Source organism: Phaethon aethereus, assembly GCF_964289735.1.
Source record: "Phaethon aethereus genome assembly, chromosome: Z".
In the NCBI taxonomy this organism is placed as follows: Eukaryota; Metazoa; Chordata; class Aves; order Phaethontiformes; family Phaethontidae; genus Phaethon; species Phaethon aethereus.
In genome coordinates this window covers 89207567-89235376 of record NC_138577.1, presented here as the reverse complement: position 1 = coordinate 89235376, position 27810 = coordinate 89207567, and the positions used below count along the sequence as shown (strand labels likewise).

The following is a 27810-nucleotide window of genomic DNA, read 5'->3' as shown; positions in this document are numbered from 1 at the left end:
ATGGCCGGGCGCCGCTGGGCCGGCCGGTGCGCGGCCCTGGCGCTGCTGGCCGCCTGCTGCCTGGCCCGCGGCGGCAGCGCCGAGCGGCAGTTCCTCAACGAGTGGGCGGCGGAGGTCCCGGCGGGCCCCGACGCCGCCAGAGCCATCGCGGAGGAGCTGGACTACGACCTCGTGGGGCAGGTACGGCCGGGCGGGGGGCGTCCCCGCGCCGGGCTCCTTCTCGCCCTCCTCAGGGCTGCCCCGAAACTTGCGCCCGGCTGGCGCTGGCGGGGCTCCCGGGAGTTTGACGTGCCTTCTTCCCCCGCCGCCTCCCGGGCCCCGGTCCACATCTGGCGGGGAACCCCGCGACCGGTGGACCGGGGACGGCTCTCCCCGATGGCACGGGCAGGGTCGGGCACGGTGCTCCCGCTCTTCCTGACAGGATCGGGCAGGGTCGGGCAGGGGGCCCGCCGCTCCGTGAGGGATCCGGGCAGGGCACCCCGGTTCTCCCTGCGGGGACCGGGCAGGGTCGGGCAGGGCGCTCTCGCTCTGCCTGCGGGGACCGGGCAGGGCACCGCTGCTCTCCATGCGAGGATCCAGCAGGCGCCCTCGCTGTTGCGGAGGGCACCGGGCAAGCTCTGGCAGGGCACCGCCGCCCTCCATGATGGGACCGTGCCGGAGCGGGGCGCGGACAGCCCTGACTCCGGCCACGCGCCGCCCCGACCTGGCCCCCCGCCATCCTGCTCCCCCGACGGAGTCTGCACCGCTATTGCGGGGCTACTCTCCCGCAGGCCCTCCTGGCGCTTTTTTGGGATGTCGTGACGTCAGCGTTGTCAGGGATGAGTAACCGCCTTTAGGTAACAGCCCCGTCCCACCTCCAGACGAGGGTTCTGTGCCAGGCAGCGCGTCTGGCAGCGCCGGGGGCCCCGCAGAGCCCTCCCCGCCGCGCCGTGGCCCGCAGCCCTCCGCCGGGAGCGGGCTGAGCACGGGGTGGAGGTCCGCTCTCCTCGGGTGGGCCCGGGGCTGTGGGCAGCCCCATCCCGGGCACGGTCATGTTCTTCGGACTCTGAAACCTGGGTGTGAGCCCACCTCTGTGGGTTTGGTGTTTCAGCCTTTGTAGTCTGTGGGCTTGCCCCTACCAATTTCAAACAGACCCTGCTTAGGGAAGAGGGGTGTTTAAACACCAGCAGGGTGACCTTTTTGGTGACCAGGTTTAATCCCAGCTCTGTGGGTGACCGGCTACCACTGCACGAGTGAAAATGCCGGCTCAGTAGGTGCCTGTACAAACCAGCCCCGCAGTGAGGCTTCTGAAGCCACACGGAGCCTGTTGTAGCTGAACTGCAGGAAGACCAGGTAAGACTGGCGTGTGACCAGACGTAAAACCCGTCCTTTGAAATGCGACCATGTCAGGGTATGTCCCAGGGTATACCAAGCACTCCTACAAGCACGACATTGGTGAGCGCTGTAGTAGTAATGACTGCTACCTCACTAGTTTAAATGAAATTACTCCCCTGATTTCTTCCAGCAGCACACAGGTTGTGGTCAGCACCTCTTACCTGAGGAGTGTTTTTTAGTTTAGATTAAAATATCTAAAAGCTAATTTCTTGCTCTTTTCTTTCCTCTTTTAAGCAGAGTGAATTCGGTCAGGTTGTGGTTGTTGATGCTTGTTTGCGGTGGGGAAATATCTCTTGATAGTTGAAGTATACCTCTGTCTTACAGATTGGATCACTCAAAAATCACTACCTATTCAGACATAAAAGCCATCCAAGACGATCTCGAAGAAGTGCCATTCATATCACTAAAAGACTTTCAGATGATGAGCGGGTGAGTGTTACATTTATTCCTTTTCATGCCCTCTGTTTATTCTGTCTCCTTATTGCTAGCTTTGTAATGAGGTCACAGGCAGGCTTCCATCGTTTTGCAAGTCTAATATATTCCGCCATCCATACTTGTGCTGAATAATACTTTATTATTCTGTCATTAACAGGCAGAATGTGACCCTCTCTTACCATATTTTTTGCAAGTGCTTTCCAAATTAAGATTTAAGATATGCAGCATTGCAGAGGCTTGGAATTTCAGATGTTGATGTGTTGCTGATGAAAATATGGATGAGGAACCACAGGGCTCAATTCAAAGTAAAAATCCCTAGATGCAGTAAGTTTAATCAGGCCACGTCTGTGCAATTACCATGGGAATTAGGTTTGATTTAAAGAGACTGAGTATTAAAAAAAAAAAGTAGGGGAAAAGGGTTGAGGTTTTACTGGATTCGCTTCTTTATGACAAGCTAAAACCCTCTCTCAGAGGATCCATCAAGCGTTCTAGACTTGCAGTCTTTTGGGACACTGGGGTCCCACTGCAGACAGAGAACAGGCACACTGGAGAGCCAGGGCTTTAAGGTATGATCCACTCATGAAGCAGACTACCCATTTATTTGACTTTATTTAAGAGAGAAGCATGACTGTTTGTAAACAGTCTGAGAAAATACTGAGAAAATGGGGCGGGTGGCAAATTTAAAGACCAGACAAGAATGCTGTCAGCCCCTCTTAAAAAGAGTTTCTGGCAAATTTCAGAACAACGAATTTCAAATCAGTATTATTGCAGCAATCATTGTACAAATACGAGTGGTCCAACACATGAAGTAACGTAGTTGTGAAAACCAACAATTTATCATATAAGGACAAATCACTTGAGAACAAGGAATTGGTTATCTGGAGGCTTGAGATGCAAATGTCTTCTAGGAGGAAATATTCTATGCGTAGATAGAAGAATTAAAGGAGGGGGTGAGACAGAGTATTTGTTTTGCCTGTTCTGTTCCAAAACTGTACACTCCCATCTATCTCCTTGCAAACATTGGTTTAACAGTTAAAGTTGTCTAGATGAGATCATTCTAAACTGGGGATGTTGAAAACCACAGCTGTAGTGTAAGTTAGTGTTCTAATTTATACCCATGCCAATAATCAAATGTTCAACGCCATCATAGTACAGTGTTCAGGAACAGAGTTTTGGTTGCAGTTCCTCCCTTATTGGGAGGAAATTACTACATCGAGTGCATCTCTTACACAGGGAAGTATGACCGTGTTTAATATACCAAATTCTAATGTCATAAGCAGAATGGAAGCAGTTGTGTAACACACATTGCTGCCAAATGTTACTGCAGACTTAACATACTTGGATGTTAAACACAGAGCTTCAAAGTGCTGCAGGTGATTTGCTAAATTTACTCCAATTTCCCTTTTATTTACCATCTAGTATGCAAATTAACTATGTGAATGAAAGAGATGTAATTATGTCATTATGTAAGTATATAAACACAAAGCAATCATGTAATGCTGTGTAGTTATACATGGACCTTTGCTCCAAAGAGCTACTCTTGTTCAGCAGCAGTGTATTTAAAAAGATTTAAATTCAATCCGTAAAAAAGGAGAGAGAAGGGAATCCTGCTCTTGTTTGTATAACGCCTTCATGAATTTTACGTTAAGTGTGAAAGCAGGGGTAAAACTTGTCTCTAATTTGAATATTTTTCTGCTTCCTATAGGTGCCCCAGTGTTTGTTGTAAAACAGACAAAGGGTTATGAATACACTTAAAGGATATAATGATCTGTTTCCCTTACTTCTTCCAGTATTTGCACTGGTTTCCAAATCTACTTTCTTGCAAGAAACCTGAATCGAGATTATTTTCGCTGCTTTGTGTATCAGTGGCTGGAGATTTGGCACATGGCCTTCAGCTTTTGCCGTAGGTGGATGGTTGGCACCTCACCCAGCTCCTGAGTGACAAACATTTGACTCGTTTGTCTGACGTACTTGCTTGGTAGTTTCGGCTCATTTCCCTCAGTGCAGTTGTCCACATCAAGAAAATAACAAGCATGGAAGTTGTCAATTGTTAATTACTGTTGGGTGATGAAGAGGCCGAGCTTTGCTGTGGGCAAGGAAGAGAGATAAAGGTAAAGAGAGATAAAGGCTCTAGCTTGTGCACAAGTATGTATGGCCCAGGATATCAATAGGGCAGTTTAAAATACTTATACTTGCGTGGATGTATCCATCTTCTGTGACCAGCCATGGTGTGTAAGGGTTTTAGCACTAAATGTATAGCAAAGTGAATAGTATTAGAGAGCTTTCAGTAAACGTGCCTGATGTAGCCACCATTTTTAAGGGTCTCAGTTCTTGTAGTGAATTTTCATTAGGCTCTCATTAGAAAATCATATTTTAATCAAATCAGTACTTTTTTTAATCATTATAATTTCTGAGTCACTCTTATTATTGCTTCATATATGATGATAGATATAAGGACCATAAAGCTATTGGACAGTAGAGAAAAATAATGAAATCTATTCAGACGTTTAGAGCAAAAGGTTACATCCAAGGCATCCTCCACCTGAGGCTTATAGCAGGATCTTGGCAATCTACTGAACATGAGTTGGCTTTGCTCACTCAGAAATTGGGATGAAAGGCACCAACTTCATCTGTGTCAGGGTGACCGTCCAGGTCTTTCATTCCCATTTCCAAAAGGAGCGCACAGCAAAGAGAGAGGTATCAGAATCAGGTTTTGATTTGAACTGGGTTTAATAATGCGTTCAAGGGAGCAAAGTGGGATACCCTTTTAAAATGCAACCTAGTGCCTTAGAGGTTGCTGTGTCCATGCCCAAATGCTATGCAATTCATTGTTCAGCAAAACATGCTGGAGCATTTTGGCTTTCAGTTGCCTTAAGTGGAATTATGCCAGTGACAAAATTAGTCCAATATTCATAGCTTACTAACTGATCACACTTCAAAACACCACTGGGAAGGAGACCTGAAGGTCCAGCTGGGCTGTGAGTAACAGCATCATGATGATTGCTAGACTAATGCAAGAGATAATCTTTCTCCTTTTAACTCCTAATAGAAATAGATAGGCATTAAAACGTGGGTAGGAGAAAGCAGCAGGCTGTGGTTTTGCTTGTTTCGGTAACCACCACTGCTTAGATAACCTTCTAACCACACTGCACGTTTGAGGTAAAAGCCTGCGTTGTGTGGCAGTCACAGGAGTGCTACTGTTAACGTGTACTTCATGATTTTCTATGAACTGGTTCTATGGTACTGTGATTTCACCAAGTTCTCTTCCCCAAAGTATACTGTACTACAGTACAAATAATCCTCCTCTCTGCATCGAACATTCCTCATTTTGCTTTAGGCATCAAAATTTTGCTGCGTGAGGAAACCCCTTATCCTCTAGACTAAGAGAGTCCTGACCTATGGAGGCTTACTTGTCATATTTATACAAATAATTGTAGGTGTCATGGGCAGAGCAGCAATATGAAAAAAAGCGAACTAAGCGTGCCACCGTGAGAGACTCAGCGGAAAATCTTTTCAATGATCCTATGTGGAATCAGCAGTGGTATCTGGTAAGAATTTGTTTTCTTGTGGAACTGAGGATGGTTAATTTCAGTTGTGCTGTCAGCTGCATTATTTTACTTGTATCAGAGCGATTGCACTGGAGGGAGTAAATGAAGAGTCCCTCTCAGTAGCATATGCTATAAAAATGAGAGATCTTTGTGCATAATATTTCCAGGCAAACTTCTATTTTATTTGAACTGTCATTTTCTAAGATGAAAGGTTTAAAAGCCAATTCAGGCTGCTGCTTAGGATGGGGGTTGATACTAGAAAGCAATGTAACGGTTAAAAGCTACCTTTGTGATAATTAAAAAATAATTGCTGTTGGCATATAAGAAGTCCCTTATCATATCTGAAGCTGTCCATGTATTTCTTTATTAAAATTGGTAGTGCAGAGTGCATACTCCAGATGAAAACAAAAGCGTATGCTTGCATGTGACAAGTACCTTCAGCCTCTCGGGCTAGGATTTAAATAGAAGAGAGTCTCTACAGTTCACATGTTCAAAACCTCAAGGAAAATAAATTTCCTAAGCTCTGCAGTTTCTGTCTGCCTGTGACAACTCAGATGTACAGCGGATTGTTTGTTTTATATGGTTTCTTTCGAGAGTCTGTATTTCCACTGTGTATCTAGCTGTACCTTCATTCTAGGCTTCATTGCTTTCACTCAGCATAGGGATGGGATTCAAGGTGGGTATAACAAATCAAGAAGAAAGGTCAAGCACAAACATGGCCCAAGTGGCTGGAAATATCTTTCTCTTCTTCAGTTCAGCTTAGAGAAAACAGACCAAACTCTAGGGTGTTTGTATAATGCTTTGCCCTTTCCTTTGTTTGAACTAGAAGAAATAAATTATAAACCTCATAGCATGAAATATTTCCATGAAGATTCCTGCAGACTTCTTTTCAACATAAAAAATGGTTATCTCTAAGAATTTAACTTTTCTTTGAAGCTGAATATCTGCATGCTTCTTTCCCTGTTTCCAAGCGGGAAATTTCCAAGATGTCTGTATTGGACAAGTGCACAAAACCACACGGAGTTCAAAACACAGTTTTGTGGAAAAAGCAATGTCCTGCTCTCTGGGGGGCATAGCTGCTTTTTCCACCCATGCTTTTCACTTCTTTTCCCTCTAGTTTTCCCACGTGAGAAAGAGAAACATGATGCTTACCATTGTTTGCAGTGCACATTGAATTTTTTCCTATTAAATGCATAAATGTGTTAAATATTTTGTTCCAAAATATGTTCCTTGCCTTGTAGTAAATAACTTATTATTACCTTATTATTATGATTTGATGGCAGCAGTTTTTAGCTGTATTCAGTGTACCTTCACACATCACTAGAAAAAAATTGCTATTTGATGGATTCTAGAGAACAAAACTTGAAACCTCAAATAATTCCCTGAACGGCAGCAGTCAGAAAAAAAAGCATAAAATGAAAGAAAGGTAATTCCCATAAGATATTTCTTTTTCTAAGCCTCGTATTTTATGCAATGTTCCTTTGGAAACAAAGAAATAAAAAACCTGCGATCAGCTAATGTAATTATGCCCAGAGAATCAGAAAGAAAATGCTTTTGTTTACATCAGTGTTTTTATGAGGGTTGTGAGCAAGTTTTCTAAATTAGATGTATGTGCTGCACATTTAATATTAGGAAAATTTACACATTTAGGAGCTACTTTTCAAAGAATTTGCTGTGGAAGAGAAGGCTATAGATGATTTACGCTTCCAGTTGATTTACCACAGGAACAGTAATGAGGGTAGTAAACAGAAAGTTGTGATTCAGCACAGTTGTTCCTAACCAAACAACTGCCTTAATTGTTTTATCTGTTAATTATTTTGTTCTGGCTAACTTAAACATCAAAGGAGAAAACGCATTTGGAGAAAACGCAGCTCGCTGTACTGTGGGGTACTGTCTTGGCTTCTCATGCAGTGAAAACAACAAACATTAGCAGGTCTGATTATTAACTCGGCGTTCCAAGGTTCACCAGTACATCCCTGCCATTCCCATGTTTCTGCTGCCTACCTCCGATAAATACAAGATGCTCTTTGTTCAGAGGTGGTCTTCAGGGATCTTCAAGTAATGGGGTAAATCTTTCAGTGCTACAGATATTCGAAGAAACTAATTTTTGTTTCATCTTTGCAAAATTTAAGCAAAATAGACAAGTTCAGGCTGGTGTGGTTTAGAGCACCTTTAAAATAAGACTTTGGACCTGTGTAGGATAAATGGATAAAAATGTTGACATATTTTAAACTTTTCTGTCCCCCAGCAAGATACAAGAATAACTCCATCCCTGCCCAAACTGGATCTCCATGTTATTCCTGTATGGCAAAAAGGAATTACAGGCAAAGGTGTTGTCATCACAGTCCTGGATGATGGCTTGGAGTGGAATCACACTGACATCTATGCCAACTATGTGAGTTTAAACATTAGAATGCTATGGACTAAATTAATCAATTGTAAATTTGATATGCAGACACTCTTGTCCAGCTTGCTGCCTGTTCTGTAAGTCAGCTCTTACGGTACAGAGACTGAAATATTTGCCTTAGGCGAAATTTGGAACCTGGCCTGTGTCACAGGAAGCTGAATGTTACTTAGCAATGATAGTGGGGTGGTTTTTTTGTTGTGGGTTGTTTTTTTCGCCCAGTGGATTTAGTTCCCAGGCATGTTTGTATACAGTGGTTTAATGCTGAATTATTAAAGCTCTGTGAAAAATTTATGGCATTGTTAATGTCCATCAAATTCTACCAATTTGATTGCTGTCAACGTGAGCCACACCAAATAAGTAGATACAGACTCTAGAATCCATTTTGTTACACGTTTTAAATTGCATTTTCAAATGTTGTGAGAATTAATTCTGTTTTTTTTTTTTAAATGTAGGATCCACAGGCAAGTTATGATTTCAATGACAATGATCATGATCCCTTTCCTAGATATGACCCAACAAATGAAAACAAGTGAGTAGCCTTCCAGTTGTGTGAAGAGAACAAACCAGTACCTTATTAATTTGTGTGTTAGAACATGCAAATGCAGAAATATATATGTATGTCCCCTATAACAATTATATCATAAAAGGAAGCATTTGTGTAACAGAATCATAGAATGGTTGAGGTTGGAAGGGACCCATGAAGGTCGTCTGGTCTGAGCCCCTGCTCAAGCAGGGAGACCTAGAGCTGGTTGCTCAGGACCATATCAAGGTGGCTTTTGAATATCTCCAAGGAGGGAGACTCCACAAGCTCCCTCACCAACTTGCACCAGTGCTCAATCACTCTCACAGTTTCTTGATGTTTGGAAGGAACCTCCTGTGTTTCAGTTGCAAACACTGGAAATTAACGAAATTAAATTCCTAGTGGAAGAACTTCATAATTGCAATCTACCTACTGTGTCCTGAATTTCTTCTTATCTTTGTATATGTAAGGTACTGATATGTTTCTGTAAGCTGAAGGGAACAATCTGTTCATGTCACTGTGTGTGTTTCTAGAATGATACCTCCCTAAGCAGATTTACTTCAGTTCTCTGCTTTGCAATGGGCATTTTAAAAGAATGTGTCTCCTATGAAGGGCTATGGAAGAGACTGTCTTAGAGGAACCTGCTAAGAAACCCATCCCTTCAGGTCAGCTTTTGTAGCTAAGGATGCTGTTTCCCAGATTTGGCAGTACCTTTTATACCAGTAGAACAGCTTCTAGGTCAGTGCATGCGCTCACAGCTGAAGTCATGCTTGTGACCTCCTCTCGTATGGGTATGACACACGGTCAGACACCGGAGGAGGTTACATTCACTCCCCGGACAATCTTTCTGTCTCTTCTGAGGAATATGGAAGCTTTATTTAGACCAGATTTGGCCTAAATGTTCTCAAGGTAATACCTCGGAAGTTTCAAAAGGCTTGAACACAGGACAACCAGCCTGTTCACTTGGTGGACTTGTGTGTCTTGGAAGGAGAGAGGAATTTTCTCTTGATGCCTTCTCTAGAACTAACTCTTTGATACTCTGTAGAACATCTTGATGGGTCTGTCACACTTAGGCATATCCATCATAGCTCAGGGTGGGATTTTGTCCATCAGAAAGAGAAGAGAGTGGACCTCTTTAAAAGCTGGTACACAGAAGTCAATTTCTTAAAGCAGTTAGGGTGCTGCCACTCAATAAAGATACAGTAAGAAACTGATGCACTGGTTCCCTGTTGTCTATCACACAGTACAATAGCAGCCACAACATAAATCAGTGTATGGGGGGGAAAAAATCAATCGAAAGATAAATGTCCCACAAATAAGACATTTGAAAAATGACATTTCTACTTTGTTACAACATTATCCAAGAGCAACAAGCCATTATCCTCTTGTTCAATGACATTATCTCTTAAATCTACCTGTATGACCTCTAATCTTCATTAATAAGTAAATGAAATTCAGCCCAGAAGCATTCACACACTTCATTGAATAACAATCTGTAGTATTAAATAATATGTCTCTTACAATTACACTTATATGAAGGTTTTCTGTACTGTGGAATAAGAATCACCTATGGCAAAAAAGCATGGCATAGAAAATAGATACAAGAAAAATTTAGCAATGGTGAGGATACTTTAAAGACTAACTTTCTGAAATCCTAAATAAAGCAGTCATTAAAAAAAGACTATCTAAATATATGATTTAACAAGACTTGTATCATATTTCTATCTGAAGAACTTTAGCAGCTTCTCAATTATCTAGTTTTATGCTACTTTTGCACACTACTAAAATACTGCTATGTAACAGGTCTGTGGACTTCAGTGTGACTTAGATATTCATTGTCTCATCACGATGTTCCTTTGATCATTAAGTGGGTAAAATTGTGTTGATTGAAGCCTAAGAGAAACAGGTATTTTTTTATCATATAGGTACAACTCAAAAGATACCCAATAGCTGCATTACATTAATTTAAAAGAAGACTTCCACCAAATCAAGAAGGTCATTCACGAGTCTTTGTGTACGTTACACAAAGATGTTATGAGATGTTGTTTATTCTTACTGTGTTCATTCAGGCATGGGACCCGGTGTGCAGGAGAAATCGCCATGCAAGCCAACAACAGAAAATGTGGAGTTGGAGTAGCCTACAATTCCAAAGTTGGAGGTAAGAAAACAAAAATAATTAGATGTCTAATAAGAATGGAAACCAGACAGATCCTGTGAAGTGCTGAGTGTTTTCAGCTACTATTAATCCGCAATACAAATGACTGGTCCTTCTCAGAAAACATCAGTCTCGCAGTATTGGGCTGCAAAATCCTGTCTGGCCATGGTGCTACATCTATATGACAACATTTCTTGAATGTCAGCATACTCTCTGGAATTTGGTTATCAGTTGAATGCTGTTGACTGAATAGGGTTTGATATAGCATAGAGTTGAATATAGGTAGAATGTATAACAGCAGCAACAGCAATATAGGTGATAATAATGATAATAGCAACAATCTATATTGTACCCAGAGATAAGTCTGTATCTTGTAAGGAATTATGGATTAATTTCTTATAATTGGTTATTCTGGAAGGAGGTGGCATGGGGGAGGAGAGGGATTGAGTAGAGTGAAAGTAAGAATATCCGAATTTATACCCACTTTACTTGCAGCATATTGTTTCCATCTACACAATTACATTCAAAAGGTCATGTCAGTCAAGATACTCTAACTGCTGTGGTTTTTGTTTCAACAACTTACTTCTCTACAATCATTATAAGTTAATTTTGAAAATAAGTAGTCTTGCTTGCCTGTCAATCAATACTGCCATTTTTTTGAAGACATGACTAAAAGTTTAATCCATTAGAGGTTTATAAAATAGTCATGATCAAAGTGTCAGTTGCAAATGGTTATTTAGCTCAGAGGAAGATACTTGTACAGTCCTAGTTTTTCCATTACGCCCTTTTTTCCTTTTTAACAAAGGGATGATGAGCATCAATTGACACCTATAACTGCTGTTCCCACCACTTTGGTCTTATGTTTGTAGGTTCCCATTTACTCTGCTGAGCTGTCATAGATGTCAGCTCTGCAGTCTGCCTTTGCCATAATGCATTATGCTGTCATGCTCTGTTTAAATAAAATATCTCACTCATAAGACAAAGATGCCAAATTTTCAAAGCGGGGCAAAATGGATGAAGCTGCAGAGATGTTTGAACTCCCACTGGGCCCATATTTTAAGGCACTTGCATCTACAGACAAGATTCTTCCACAGTTATTTGCATATGCTCTGTGTTCATTTGCAAATGCAAACTGCAGATCTGTGCGGAGTGGTTTGTCTAGGAAAGGAAAATAACAGGAAGAAAAGCAGCCTAGCGATCCAAATTACCTAGAAAGCTGCTTATACTTGGGCGGCGGAGGATAAAGAATGGGAAAGTTAAAAGAAAATGTAAGCTATTATATATAACCAGCCTGATTAAGATAGGGACATAATAAAAATATGTTCAAAGAGCAATAGGAGGTAGGAGAAGTCTTCAAAAGATTCAGATAAATCTGTAGTGGCTAAACTTTGGGAGGCTTTTTCGGTGTTTTGAGCTATACAGGATTAATTTCTACACAGGCTTTTTTCCTTCTTTTTTTTTTTAAATCCATGAAATGACGCATTACATACTTCTATTTGACATTGGTTCAGGTTGACTTCTTTAAGTGGCTCTTTGCTTGTAGCAATTGCCATACTGGATTAATTCAGTGGTCCACAGCCAGTGCCTTCTCTCTGATAGTCAGCAGTAGCTGCTTTAGGGAGAGAAACTCTTGACATTTGGAATACCTTGTTCTCTAACATTCAGCATCAGAGGTTGGTTTAACTTTGCCTTAAGGGGTAAAACAACATATTCCATTCACTTTTTTTTTTTTCCCCATGAAAATACTTACTTTAATAATCCTGAGTGTTCTCGCTGGTCACACCAATGCCTGGCCCCATTCTGAAACCTCGATTAGCCTCTTCAGTGCTTTGTGGCTGTGAATCCCATAGGCTTTTCTGTCCACCATGTGAAAAAAAACGCTTCCTAATGCCAGTTTTCAAAGTGACACCTTTCAGCGTCCTTTAACGTTCACCTCTTGTCCTGCATAGAGCTAAGAAATGCGTGTGTGTCGCTCACCGTTGGAGTAAAGCAGGCTGTATACATATTCACGCATACATAACCATAGCCCTGTGCTACGCTATTTCTCTGGTGCTGCCATGGAAATCAAGTGATTAAGAAGCTCCATTTTACAAAGGACTGGGCTGAGAGTTCCCGCACAGTGACGTGTTGCTAAAAATAGCCTTCTGCCAGGCAGATGCATGTATGTGTCTGACGTTACCTTGGGCTTTGCCCTTCGGTTTTGTGGGACTGATGATGGGAGCAAGCGTGCGCCGGGATAGGGAGGAGTTTATGCAGGAGGACACAACTGCAGTCTGCTTAGGGAAATGTCACTGCAGTCACCCAACCCCTGAGTTGACTTAAGCAAGGAGGATTTTTGGAGGTCGGAAGGGCAGGACAGCAGGTTTTTGTCTTGAACTGTTTTCATCAGCGTGTTGTCAGTGTTCTTGTTTTCTTCCTTATTACATTATTTATCTGCAGAGTTGGCTTTGTCATCTTCTGTGGGAAATATCTGTACACGACTCTGCATTCCCAGTATCTCATTACGTGTTGCAAGCTATCACCCGGAGCTTGCAGTCATTTCCACACTGGCAGATCTTTGCTCACAGCGTGCTGGTGTGAGAGGATCTCACAATTCTGAGGCAACTGAAAAATGACTATTCAAAATGTTAAGAGTTTAAGCCTGTCCAGGGTAAGTGGTCTTTTTAGTACCTGAGGCACAGGGTATACCTTGATTATTTTTGCAGCTTTGTGAGTGATAGTGGAGTAGCAGTTGTTGAGCGGATTAAATCCTTTGTCTGTTTTTCGCCACTAATTAATATGAAATAATAAAGCCCAGCTTTATCATGGAGGTATTAGGAGATCTGGAGGCCAGCCGTTTGGGAAGAGAATTACGCTTATAGTCTTTTTTTTTCCCCTACTTGATGGTATGAAAAAAGAACAAGACACTGAGCTGCAAGGGCGAGGTGGGGGGTTTTTTTCCTCTTTTTTTTTTTTTTTTAATAGAACGACCACATTTTCCGTGCTGTGCTTTGGAAAAATCCTCATTTTATAGAAAATACTAGAAAATGAGTACTCATAATTGACCAACTGCCAGTAATGGTGCAGCTGCTGTAGTACTAACTTGCCAAGTTCAAGACAACCCAGACGTCTTTATTGCTTGAAAACACAGGCTGAATCCTGACTGCTGTGTCTCTTACATTGCTGCTGTTGCTGGGAGAGCCATGCCATAGCGGGAATTTTGCCAGACTTCTGCTATTTCTGTCCTCCTCCAGCACTGGACGGTGGTAGCAATCCTGCTGCAGAGCTGGCGTTTTGCAGAGCAAGAGATCCAGTGCAGATGAACCGCTGCCTGCCACTGAATTTTAAGTACCACTGAGATCAGGCTTGCTCTGGAGAAGATTTAGATCATGCAGTTGCTAATAAAATGTTAATGGCTAAATTTCTCTAGCATCTCTGTATTCCTCACAGCAGAAAAAAATGTGGCAGTAAAACAACAGTGATAATTTTTTGTGGTGGACATTGAAGAGCTAGTGAAATAGCAGCGTCACAAAGACAGCAAAACCTTAATAACTGTGAGGACAAACTGTTTTAGTCGGAGCATACAGAACTACATCTCTGAACTAGAACTCTTAGAACTCTTAAAGCCAAAAGTAATGTTGATAAAGCCTATTTAATTTTAGTGACGTGCTAGCAGTTTGAGACATCTTTGTTACAGATTTGTCAGAGTGGGAGAGTCATGGAAGAGCTCAATGCAATAAGAAGAAGCAGGCACAGTAAGCAAAACCTCATCTTCTTGGCTGCCTATAGAAAGAGAGAAAGAAGTAAATAAGAGGCAACCAAGATTTTAAGAGGTTGGGTTTTTTTAATGTTTGTAGAGAGCACTGAGCTCTGCAAATAAAGGGTAGGTATGCTGTTTCACACTGACATAAACTTCCCTGAGTATTGCTTACATGAACAGCAGTAGGCTGTGGTTGCAATAGTTATGGATTAATTTTGCCGGAAACTTTACAAACAGTTAACAAAGACAAAGAAGAGAGAACAGGAAATAAATCCACTCTGCTGCTTTTTTTCCTGTTAAGGTATACGAATGCTGGATGGAATAGTCACCGATGCTATTGAAGCCAGTTCAATCGGTTTCAATCCAGAACACGTGGACATTTACAGTGCAAGCTGGGGCCCTAATGATGATGGTAAAACTGTGGAGGGACCCGGGAGACTGGCACAGAAGGCTTTTGAGTATGGCATAAAACAGGTATGATACTTATGAGAAAGATACAATAAAATGGGTCAGAGAGCAGAATTTTAAAACGGTTGATACGAGGGAGGAAATGAAAATGGTTTATGCTGTCTTTGCTCAAGCATATTTGAAAAGGAGATAGATTTTAATAGTACAGGTCACAGAAATTACCAGCCACAACAGGACTTTTAAAAAGCTCCATTAGAGCTTTCTAAGCTGGTTTTAAGCTGCTGTTCTTCACAGATAAGCTTTCTTTTTCCATCCTTACTTTTGCTGCCTTTGTCTTGCCCTGCCCCCACTCTTCTCTGCTGCTTGTTTTGCACTGAGCAGTAATTGGATTTCTGCACTGAAAGCCTATAAAATTTAATACAGAATTTCTGCTTTTGAATATTCTGCTGTGTGAAGTAGTGATGCATTGTAGCACTCTGCGGATGGGCTTGTATTGTGTTAATTGCATTAGTTTATAAATTGGTGCATGTCATGATCCAATTAAAATGAAGATAGTAGAAATGCATGATGAAGAGGATTGGAAACAATGTTTTTACAGTTCTTTGTTATGTTATCCTCTTTAGATCTGGATGGATGATAAGTAGGGTGTAAAGTGAGAGCTACTGGGGGTGCATTGATAAACTAGTCTTGCTCTTGCCAGTGAGGTGAAAAGATATCTAAAGATGGACTAATTAGAGAGAGGAAGACTAAATCAGAGACGGGAGAGGAGAGAAGCAGAGGAAAGCTTGAAGAACAGAAGCAAAGAGAAGGAGGATTTTGGAAAAAAGGCAGTTACTGTTAGCAGACAAGGAGAGACGAAGAAAGAAGAGTCTGAGAGCTGGCAAACATATTCTGAGGGAAGAATGGAGACCAAGAGGAGTGGGCTGGTGATACACAGAGATCTAAGTCCATGGTAGGCAGCAAGAGAAGAGTAATGTTCAGTGGTCTTACTCTGAAAAAGCAGGTTCTTTGGTGAAGAACGTATCTTTTTTTACAACTTGTTTTATTTCTGAAGGGGAGCAAATTTACCCATTCATTTGTCAGGCTTCCTTTTGCAAGGATCTGGATGGTCTCCATTCTGCTTAAAGTCAGCCAGAGGTGGGGTTGCCAATGAGTTTCTCATCCCCGACACCTTCATTGCTGGCCTGGTAAAGACCTTTAAGAGTATGCTTAGCTTTAAGCGTCTAAGAGGCGCTAGTAGCACTCTAAGTGAAATCAAAGCAGGTGTTTACATATACCAATGCTTTTCTGGACTGCAGCCTTTATTCTCAAAGGGAGATACTATCTCATTTTCTGTAATTGACATGGCTTGTCCTTCCCATTTTAGCAGTTGCCTCACAAAGAGTACAGATTACTTTTCTATTTTCTTTATTTTTAAAGTTTTAAGTGCTGCAAATGTCTTGGCCCTTGCATGAATAACTTCAAATTTTATCTGAGTTGGATGATAAAAATCTGTATTTCAACTGTTGTTTCCAGTGAATGTACATGTGTTAATAGTGAACAACATACGAACTTTTCCTCCTCACACAAAATGGATTTTTTTCCTCTGAAGGACTAGCACAGCTTACGACGGGGTAGGGTGATACGTGTGTCCTCTATGATAGCTGTGATGGTTTACATGCTGTCAGCTGCCAGCATCAGTTGCTAGCTGCTGCTTCTTCACTACACACTGGAGACCAGAGCAAGGGATGATGGACTGGAGTCTGGAGACTGGTGGTGCTGGCCCACAGATCTGTAAGAGAAGTGAGGGTTTTCAGTCAGGTGTGCTTGCTGGTTCACTGGTTTCAGCAAGTGAATGCCAACCGTGAAAGGCTTCCTTACGGAAAATAAATTGGTGGAAAAGTCGTGTCTTGTACATCAGTCATACTGCTTACTTGTACCTCTGTGATTACAGGAAAGGCAAGTGAAATAACCCCTGATAAACTTGCCATTACTTTAAAAAAATGTGCTTTTTTCCTAGAGATGTTCAGGACCAAAACATCAGCATTTGGGAAAACTTACCTGTTGAGCACAGACTCTGTTTTTAACCTAAAAAACTATTCTGAGGAAAGTTGCTGTACCTGGAACACCAAACCTAGCCCAGTCAAACTAAGAGATGTTCTGTAGGGTGGAAGTAGGATACTTCAAGTAGATGGTTTCGTCTGTCTCTGTCTTCTACAGCGCTTATGGAAAATTGTCCTTTTCCACCTGAAAATGTTTGATATATTAGGCTTTTTGCGGGGCAGGAGTTGTTAAGACTACATTACAGAGACTGAAATCTCTTTGATAACCACTCATTTCCATTTTCTCTAGGGCCGAAATGGGAAAGGCTCCATTTTTGTATGGGCTTCTGGGAACGGAGGCCGTCAGGGTGACAACTGTGACTGTGATGGTTACACTGATAGTATCTACACCATCTCCATTAGCAGTGCTTCTCAGCAAGGCCTTTCTCCCTGGTATGCAGAGAAGTGTTCTTCAACTCTGGCCACAGCATACAGCAGTGGGGATTATACTGACCAAAGAATTGTAGGTTGTTTTTACCAGATTCAGAACAAACATAGAAATGTATTATATATGCAAATAACAACTGAGAGCTCTTAAATGCTTGCTTTCAAGTGCTTGCTTAACTTTATGTGTTACATGCTTAGTGCTTTTGCCTTGAAATGCTAAGGGATTTGTAATCCGAAAAGTGATTGTGTTCCTGTAACATCTCCTACTGTAAAGCAATGGCTAAACAAAATCATTGTGTCAATGCAGTTAAATCAGCGTGCTGAATTTGTCTGCTGTTTGTGTATGACAGAGGTCTCTGCATGGAGTTTGATATGGTCCCATTCTTCAGAAAGGGCAGATGAAGAGACATTTAGAATAAAAGGAAAAAGAGCCTGTGAAGCTGGTGTACCATAGGAGTCAGTACCTCTGGTATACCTTGCCATTAGCTTTTGTATTCCCACTTACGACAGCAGCAATAGTGTTTCCAAACCTGTAAAAGGTACTCGGCAGGCAGGCAGTGCAGTCTGTGTGCCTTCATTAACTGTGCAAGAAATAACTTTTGCTGAAGAAAAGTGCTGTTAATAAAATAATATTTTATTAAAATAAAATAAGTTGAAGTACCTATAACGTCGCTTCAGCCCTAGTGGATGCTAATTTTACCATAAACTACATTGATGGGGATTAAAACAATGTCATTCCAAGTTAGCCAGGAGATCAGTCCTTCCTAAGTGGCTTCGCTTCATAGCTGAGATGTAGTTACATGGGCAGATGAGTTTGGTATTTAATTTCCAAATAAAGCACATGTTTCATTGCAAATTACAGTTCTTCTGCTGAAGAGAGAGCAGAACACCAATACTAATCCTATGAGTAATTTTCTAGCAAGCAGTAATTTTAAATGTTCTAGGCCCAACACAATGATCTGTTTTTATGATTCACCAGTAAGCCTGAAACTCTTATTGTGAAACCTTAGGATAAAATAAGATATTCAGTGTGGGAGTGTTGTGTTCCAACACAAAGAGTTTTGATACAAAAATTATAGTTGAAGGAAAAAGAGTGGATTGAAATATGAATGGATTTAAACATCTATCACTTTTTCTGCTGGTGAGGAATGTATTAATATGCACCAAGTAAAGGATACATGGTTATGTTTGTGAGTGTGGATATGACTGTATTTACAACTGTTTATTCATGCAATCTGGGGGTTTTTTTTTGTTTTTTTCTGTCAGACAAGTGCTGATCTTCACAATGAATGTACAGAGACTCACACTGGGACCTCTGCGTCTGCACCACTGGCAGCAGGAATTTTTGCTCTAGCACTGGAAGCAAAGTAAGATGTCACACAATTGCCTTTGAAACTCCTCTCTCTCAGCCACCCCACTGTCTTCCCCGAAATGTTGTCTATTTGGAGTGACACCAGCTCATGCTACAGCTCCACTTTTTGTCAGTCAGACTTGCTGAGCCTGATGACAAAATAAGCAGCTACTTGCCTCAATGCCTTCCTAGCAAAGCAGAACCAACCTAGGTAAAACGTGATGACCAACATTGTGCATTGGCAACAATTGTTTACTGAGTTCTGGTCAATTGCACTTAAAAGCAGTGAGGCTGCACATCTATCGGGAGAACATAATTTAAAGACAATAGGTTGCAGGGTTTAAATGAAGTCTTTAGTCAATTTACAGAACCTTTTCTGCCAATGATGAGACAAAATGGAAGGTACCCAAGCTTGACTGTCAGAGCACACAGAGAGCAGGCAGATTCAGATCCTGTAGGGCTTATAATCAGAATGTTTGACTTAGAGAGGCTAAAAAAGAACAGGATGGGACAGGACAATGGCTTTTTCACAGAAAACACTTCAGGCATTAGGGCATAGGCTTAGTACTTGAATGGTGTAGATTGATCTCCAGGTTTCTTTGATGACATAAGCCAAGATACTAAGGGCCATATTTTAAAGGGTAGAGTTAATCACAGGTAGAATCAAATACTCAGTAAATTTTCAAAGTCCAGGTCCCATTAGGACTGGTGGGAAATACTAGTTTTGCTAGTTAACTTTAAATGCTTGAATAATTTTCAAGAATTGGATCCTAATCTTGCTAGATACCCATTCTTCTTTTACATGAAATCTTGTCTACCTGGAGAAGTGCTGTGAGGATAAGCATGCAACATGCTGTATACTTTAAAATAATGAGATGCTACATTCAAAGCACGTTCTGTTGCAGATTAATAATTGAGAAAAAAATGATAGATAGCCCTGAAACAATTAACCAGGAACATTTTCTCAACAGCCCAAATCTAACATGGAGGGATATGCAGCACTTGGTAGTGTGGACTTCAGAATACGATCCACTGGCTGGAAACCCAGGATGGAAAAAGAATGGCGCAGGATTGATGGTCAACAGCCGATTTGGGTTTGGGCTACTCAATGCCAATGCATTGGTAGACTTGGCTGATCCCAAAAGATGGAAAGGTGTGTCAGAAAAGAGAGAGTGTATTGTCAAAGACAAAAGCTTTGAACCAAGGTAAGAATTTGCATTAGCAGTAACTAAGCTTATGTCTATCTTAGTAAAGCCTGAAGGATAGTATTCTGCAGAGATTGCTCTGAACCAGACTAAGAGATTTCTTTTGGTTTGTTTGGTTTTGCCTTACTATATTCCTCAGGAGCAGGCAAGCAGCATTTGCTTGCTTAGTATGAGACTGATGGAAATTACTAACAGGAAGCCTTAACAAAGAATAAGATTATTATGTCTGCTTGTGCAGCCAGCATATGGATACTGTGAGACTGAACCCGATCAGATAAGATATGAATGTTTAGACCGCTAACAGAAGATGAATAGAAAGATACCAAAGTCTCCCAGGGATTTAAAAAAAAAAAAAATCTGTAATAGGTCTTAGCAATTCTTCTCCTTGTGACAGGCATAGTATATGTTGAAATCAAAGTGATACATTGAGCTTTAGTCACATCCATAGCACATCTCTTATGAAACACGAGTGTCTCAAAGGCTCACCAAAAAAACTTAGCATCCACATTCACAAGTGCTCCCAGCATAGTGAGCCTAAACTGAGCTCAGCACACAGGTAAATTATAATTAATCACTAAGCTGGTTAATCAATAAGGGTATCTAGACTGTTTTTTGTCTCCACTTGTTCACTTATGGATTTGTTGTCTAGAAAACAATACAGGTATTTCAAAGATAGAAATTATACTGTGTGATTGCACCAAAAATCTGTCTGAAGGAACATATTACAGTGTTTTGGAGTGTCACTGCTTGGTAACCTTATTATTTATGCTATTTTACTATCAATTTGCTTTTGTGAGCTCTTTCCTTTCCACAGAGTACTGATCCGGTACTGATGTATGTCATACTTGCTGTTTATTTTTATTGCCGTCTTTTATGTTGCATTATGAAAACAAAAGATCCCAAGATTCTGAGTTTAGAATTATTTATGTGGAGATTTGTATGCCCCATTCTCATTAGAAGTAATAGAAACTGTGCAGAAAAAAATATGCACAGTAGCTCTCGATACAGAGAATGTAGAGAAGATGTAGGCTTTTTTTTTTCTTGAGATGGCATTGACTACGAAGGGTTAAAAAGGCTGTGCTTGCTGCAGTATTTTAACTCCATGATAACAGCTCTTCTGGCTATTTGAATGAGGCAACTAAGTGTAAATCTAGTACAGTCATGTGATGTAGCTGCCTGCAAAGACTGTTTTTTTGTAGTCTCTGTGGGACAATGAAGCGTTGGCAGAAACCCTCGATTGTCAAACTTGCTTGCTTGCTTCCAGGGTGTGTTGCACAAGTCTGTCATATGCAGTGCCTATCACTTGGTCCACTTGGGTATTATCTGTGCTTCCAGAACTTCCCATGGTTTTTATGGGAGCATTAAAAAAAAAAATGAATGTAAAATTTTCTTTATGTCTTCCTTTCTCATAATTCTTAAATGGATGTTAAATGTGTGATTTGCACTTCACATAATGATCTGGAATCAAAAGTTTCTGTGAGTAATCAAAGAACTTCTGTAATTTTGCCAGATTATTAAGAGCAAATGAAGAGGTCATCATTGAAATACCCACAAAAGCCTGTGAGGGTCAAGAAAACTCTGTTGCATCTCTGGAGCATGTGCAGCTTGAGGCAACGATTGAGTATTCCCGTAGAGGTGATCTTCATGTCACTCTGGTATCTCCATCAGGTACAGGAGGCAAAGACATGCTTTGTTTGTGTTGCTGCAGTGTGTAACATTTATTTCATTAAAAACCACCTCTGTTTTCACCACTGGATTAAAAAGAGCTAAATATATCATTAAACAAATCTAGTCACCACCATCAGATGAGTGTGAGGACGAAGCATCCTGGGAACTAGAGAACTACTTCTCTGAAACCCTTTTCCATCCTTCATGTGTTCTGGGTTATTTTTGTGAGAAGAGGTTTGAAAATCATACTTCAGGAAATGAAGGCACTGTTTCTAATACATTTTCGTTCTGGCAACAGGACCTATAAAAACTGAGAGTTTCTGGCAGACATCAAATTATAGTTCAGTCATGCCTTACTGTGATTTAACAAACTAGTGGAAAACGGGAAATCTGACTCCCTAGATTTCCTGTAACTGTGTCTCCCCATTGCTGTATTTAAAAACACAGTGTCTGTTAGGCACCTTAGTACAAATACTTAATGTGCTAGAATAAGGCAAGCTATCTTGACAATGCCCTGAAATAACACCATAAGGAGGGGAAAAAAAAGAAAGGAGAATGAGTATAAACAAGATAATATAAACAATATAAAAAAGAGATTAAGATCTGTTAGATCAACTGATATTATTACAAAAAAACAGACAAAACTTTCAGGTATGAATTTAAACATCAGGCTAATCTAATTTACTGATACTAAAGACTGACGTAGTAACTCACAGATAATAACCAGTAGAGCCTTGTTCCTATCATTATCGCAAGACCTCACTAGAGAGCAGGGTTAAGACAATGTACATACGGTGTATTTCCAAACCCTACCTTGTCTGCGATTCCTTTTAAGCCTAACCTTAATTCTTCATTTTCTGAATTTACCTTTTGTCTTACGGGGGCCATGTTGCTCTGAGGTGTTTTAGGGTTTTTACCACCCTTGAGTCTTGGTGGTATTTTCAAATATAATTCCTTCTTAGATAAGTTTCGGATTGGGAGTAAATACATGGACTGTCTGTAGGTACCTCATGGAGATGACAACAACAGTAGCTCTCATTCTACTTTTATAGAGGTATTTCCCTCCCAAGGCTCTGTTCTACTTCTAATACGTTGGAATCGTGGCTTCATCTTAGAAAAACACCCCTTTTCGAAAGACTGACAACGGTGATATGTTCTTCATCCTTGTATTTCTGTGAGTTTAGCTGAGGTAGCAATAGCCAAGTGCTGCTGCCTCCGCTATTGTATCATTGTCTCGGTTTCATCTGGGATAGAGTTAACTTCCTCGTAGCTGCTGTAGTGCTGTGTTTTGGATTTGGGATGAAAAGAGTGTCACACTCAGTATATAAACTAGGGGGAGTTGGCCGAGGGGTGGTGACCATGGCTTGGGATCTGGCTGGGCATTGGTCAGCAGGTGGTGAGCAATTGTGCTGTGCATCACTTGGTTTGTATATTCTTTTATCATCATCATTATTATTGTTAATATTGTTACTAATTATTTCCTTCCTTTTCTGTCCTATTAAACTCTCTTTATCTCAACCCATGAGTTTTACTTTTTTTCCCAATTTCTCTCCCCCATCCCACTGCGGTGGCGAGGAGCAAGTGAGCGGCTGCATGGTGCTTAGTGGCCAGCTAGGGTTAAACCACGGCAGTCATGTTCCTATCGTGGTTAAATTGTTCTTTCCCTTAGTTCTTGTTGGTTTTCCACTTTCCTGTAAAACAGTACTACCAAATGTATGTCATTCCTTTTCTGTATTTATGGTGTTACCTTGAAATATATTTATAGCTTGTGATCAGGCTCCCTGGGGCTTCTCTGCTCCTTATTATGTAAATATAGCTCCCTTGCTCTCTCCTTATATGCAAACAAGCACAACAAATTTCCTACTGTGCAGTAGAATCTGTTCTGCTGCGGAAATACTTTGTGAGCATTTTTGTAATAATAATAACAACTGAAATGCTTTTCACTCTATTGGAGTTTCAGGCTGTAACAATTTACATCCACTCACCAAAAAAAGAGTGATGAATTCAGGATAAGGCTTTGGTTTCTCAATACTGTGTGAGTTGGTTTGCCTTCAAAACTTCCATCTCAGAAGTTCCCTGAACTGTTCATCAGTGGAAAATACTGGTTGTGTCTAACCTCTGTTTCTCAACGCTTCTTTATGTGCATCCACTAGTCTTTTGTGTTGGAGACTGAACACTGAGACGTACCTTTTTAGTCTGACCTAATGTGAGAGTTTTTATACTCGTTAATACTGCTGTGAAAGTAATTAAAGGAACCACTGATTAGAAATACCATGTTTCCCGTACCACAAGCTGTTAAATGGTATATTTTCCAGGTCACCTATGCACTAGATAGTGTGTAAGCTGAGCAATGTGAGAAGTAAAAGCAGACACGTATGAACAGTCACTACTGTTGTTCTTGCACTAACACAGGGACCAGCACTGTCTTACTGGCTGAGAGAGAGAGAGATAAATCTCCCAATGGCTTTAAGAACTGGGACTTCATGTCTGTTCACACATGGGGAGAGAATCCAGCAGGCACCTGGGTTTTAAGAATTACTGATGTGGTAAGTATGTCTGTGTGTTAACTAGCTATGTTTGGAAGCTAACACAGATAAAAAGATCACAACTGCTACTGAGCATGTTAAATAGCGAGTCTTCTCATTAAGCAAGCTACAGCAAGAGTTTATTTCCACTAAATATCCATCTGGATTAAAGATTGAAGAAAAAAGATAGGGTCAGATTTTCTTGTTCTTTACATAAATACAAAGGACCATCCTCATTTCACTGACATGTACCTGTCAAAAAAATTTCATGCCAATGTTTTTCACACATTATATGTCACTGAAAGAAATCACTTAATATAATTTCCTGTGATTCATGGAGTGAAATATGTAATTGAATTAACATATGATTAATTGCAAATTAGGTTTTTCTGCAGAAAAGAACAAAAAAGAACTCAAAACCTTTTGAATTAATGAATTTCTAGTGACCTCAGAGAGCTATTCTGATATATTCCTTTCCCTAACTTCTTTCTTAATTACTGCTGAACAACATTTAAGGATTAAAGCCAAGAAACCTACAGATACGAAATAAGTTTACTAAAACCACCTGAGGATAAGGATTACAACAGCAAGACAGCAGAATAAAGCTGCTGGATAGGCAACTGAAAAATCATTCTCTTCAAAGAGAGAGTGATCAAGTGCACTCATCTCTGGAGAATGTCATTGAAGTTGTCTGTTAATATGCTTGTCATTAGGGTAGATCCTGCCAGAAACTGGATGCTTCCTATCAGACATTGAGCCTCCAACCACTATCGGCCTCAAATTGTAAACATGAGGATAATGCCAAGTCCTAAGCAGATGGACAAGGCAATAAAAGTAAATATTATTATCAACAGTGCAGTGTTAATACTGCAGGCTTATAGATAACCCCATGGTTACAGATATCCTGGTCTTTGGAAATAATATAATCCATTTTTGGAACAAAGTTAAGAAGAGCATTTTGTTTGTGAGAGCATGAGAGCATTTCTGTCATTTTCCATATTCAAATGAGACGTTCCTGAAACTTAGAATAAACCAAGCTTTTTGTCCTCAAGAGCTAATGCACTCTTCCCTCAGCTTGTAGGGTTTTGTGATTCCTGAAATAAATTTTCACATTAATGACCCTAACTGAAATCACAGATTCCCATGAAGAGTTACTTATAATTTATTTGTTATGTAGGTTGCTTATGTAAACTTTGGTATAGACTTCTATTAGAAAAGAAGAGCTTCTGCAATTTTTTTCAGTCACTAAATGACTGAGCAAAAATTCTGAAAGAAGCTTTGGTAAATTGAAGTTTCACTGTTCTCTGTACTTGTCTCTTCCACTTTCTACTATTTAAATACTGCTGCCAAAACTACTGGACAAAGCCTTTGTTGCTCACTTCCACAAGCTGTGTTTCAGATTGCTATTTTATACCATTACAGAATATTATTCCAGATTACTATTCCAGTGGTGACTTTTGTAAGGAAGTTGCCAAGGAATGGCTCAGTGAACAAATACTAATAACACAAAATACTATTTGGGTAATTTTTAGCATCCTGTGTTATGGCAAAATTCCACTGGTGCTTACATGATCAATTAATAATTATGTTGTATCAAAATGTGAATATTTGGAGTAGTTAAGCCATTGTATTAAGTCCTACTTTCTGATGTGTCCTGTCTCAAATATATCAGTCTCCTGGTGCTTGTAAATCATTGTCTAAATTCAGATATTGACAGGCTTATACTTTATTTTAGTCACTTCTGTCTACTTCACAATCAAGTGTCCTGTTTCCTCTTCTGTGACCTGAGAACCTATGCTAATGTCATGCTTGTGCTTTAGTCCAGAAGAATACAAAATGAAGGAAGGATTGTAAACTGGAAATTGATTTTGCATGGCACTGCTACCCAGCCTGAACATATGAAGCAGCCACGTGTATACACGTCCTACAATGCTGTACAAAATGACAGAAGAGGAGTGGAGAAGGTGACGGACTTTGTAGAGGTAGTGTTACATTAATTTTTTTCTTTACGTATTTTTCAGCTTATAAGAAAATGGTATTTTTTTCCTAATAAGAAGACACATATTCATTCTGTATTCATTTCGTCTAGCCCCTGACCACCTCTAGGTTGTGTATTGTAATTTTGGCCATGTCAACAATGGATATTTTTATTAGTCCCAGTTTTCATATGCCAGTGTCCAAGGCTTTTAGCATGGTAAGAAGATATTGCTACTGAAGCAGTGAACTGAATAGCTAATGCAGTTGAGTGGTACAAGGAGGGAGGAATACACCTCTGACTGACACACGCTACATTTATGTAATTCTAGTGAGAACAAGTGTCGCATCCAAAAGGAGCTTTGCCTGCTGGAGTGATTCCAGGGAGTTTGGAAGGAAGTTAGTAACAAAAGACATGACAAGTCAGGGACTTGCTGATTCAGAAGGTTTGATTAAGTGGATCTGTTGCTGCTAGCCGCTGTGTCACCCCTTCTTTACCTTTCAGGTAGAGTGCTCTAAACATACGCCAGGCTTCTGTTTCTGGATGCACGGGATGGTAGTATTGTACATTTTCACAATACTTGATTATGTCAACGTCTTCAGAATACTTTATTAATCACATCACATCAATTTGTCTCCCCATTAAATAATTAGGATGCCCATAAAGTATTGAGAGATTAACCTTCCTCAGTCAGGTTGTGAAGGAGAAGATTGAGGGAGACATGATTATGGTCTTTAAATACATAAAATAAGTGTCCACAGCCGTGGCAGCCGTGTGCAAGAAAATAAGTTGGAAGAAAGTAAAAGTGGATTCAGGAGGTACTATAGGAGAACATTAGTGGACATAGTGAAAACCAGATGAAGATAAAACGAATGTTCAGTTAGAAAGACAATCCTAGTGTAAGTGAGGAAGCTATGCAGCCACATACTACTGTGTCAATATGGGAGGCATAATAGACGCTGTTGAAACAAGATCATGCCTCTCACCGACTTCTCTGTACATCTGTGTCTGGCTTCCAAGGTTTCCAAGATACATGTCATGGCCACCCATTAGGCATACTTCATTGTCTTTTCTCAGGTGAGATTATCTACAGAGAAGGTTATACGGAAGCACTGTGCCAGTCCTTTTCGCAAGGATATGTGGCACAATCAGAGCTGCTGTCACCACTGCATATACTTCCTTCAGCTAGACTGCTGAGGAGCTGTCTCCCATAGTACAACCAGAAATATCTCTTAAGACTGGGATAAATCTTGCTGTAAAATGACATGTTGTATCCTGCCAATATCTGAATTGTTGTTGGTGTATTTGTTATTTTATGCAGTATAGTCCTTTTGATAGTCTGTTTTTGTGTATAATGGTCTAGTTCTTTTCTAGATGTTAAGTGGCTCCTGAATGAAAAAACAGCGTCTACCTACACATAGATGGAAATCACTAATCAGAGCAAATCTTAATCCTGTCAGTTCTTCATTGACACTTAACCTTTTTTGTGCTAATCTGTATTCTAGGACCATACCACACAGGAGAATCTGAGTGAAAAACCCAAAGTCACAGAAGATACTAGTAGTAGCAGTGACAAAGCAGAAGATAAAATCCCATCAGAGGCTATGCTACATTTACTGCAAAGTGCTTTTAGCAGACAGATGGCTCAGAAGCGACTGCCAAAGAAGACTGCAAGTGAGAAGTTAAATATTCCATATGAACACTTCTATCAAGCCCTCGAAAAATTAAACAAGCCCTCCCAGTTGAGAGACTCAGAAGAAAGTCTGTACAGTGACTACGTTGATCTTTTTTACAATGCCAAACCATACAAGCATAGAGATGATAGACTGCTGCAAGCCTTGGTTGATATTATAAATGAAGGAAACTAAACTATAGGGTACGGCACTGAGTTGGAAATATTCATTCTCCCCACCCCACCTGTAGTTTTTTTCAGAAGTCTGTTGTATGCTTAGTTGTATGATTGCTGCTTTGATTGCTTCATATTTAATACAAATATCAAGGAAGAGGAAAAACGGGTGTGGGAGGATAAGAC

The 27810-nt window shown here is 40.5% G+C and overlaps 1 protein-coding gene across 1 annotated transcript; it reads left to right on the top strand.

Annotated features, from left to right (window-relative positions):
• PCSK1 (proprotein convertase subtilisin/kexin type 1) lies at positions 1 to 27646 on the top strand (the record flags this gene model as incomplete). The annotated part of the gene is made up of 14 exons (XM_082013713.1): positions 1 to 180; positions 1699 to 1803; positions 5247 to 5357; positions 7606 to 7752; positions 8217 to 8293; positions 10354 to 10442; positions 14480 to 14652; positions 16918 to 17130; positions 18321 to 18421; positions 19377 to 19610; positions 21121 to 21278; positions 23691 to 23824; positions 25624 to 25785; positions 27284 to 27646. 14 exons carry the CDS (start codon positions 1 to 3, stop codon positions 27644 to 27646), a joined length of 2247 nt encoding a protein of 748 aa, XP_081869839.1.
• Positions 27647 to 27810: the final 164 nt, after the last annotated feature.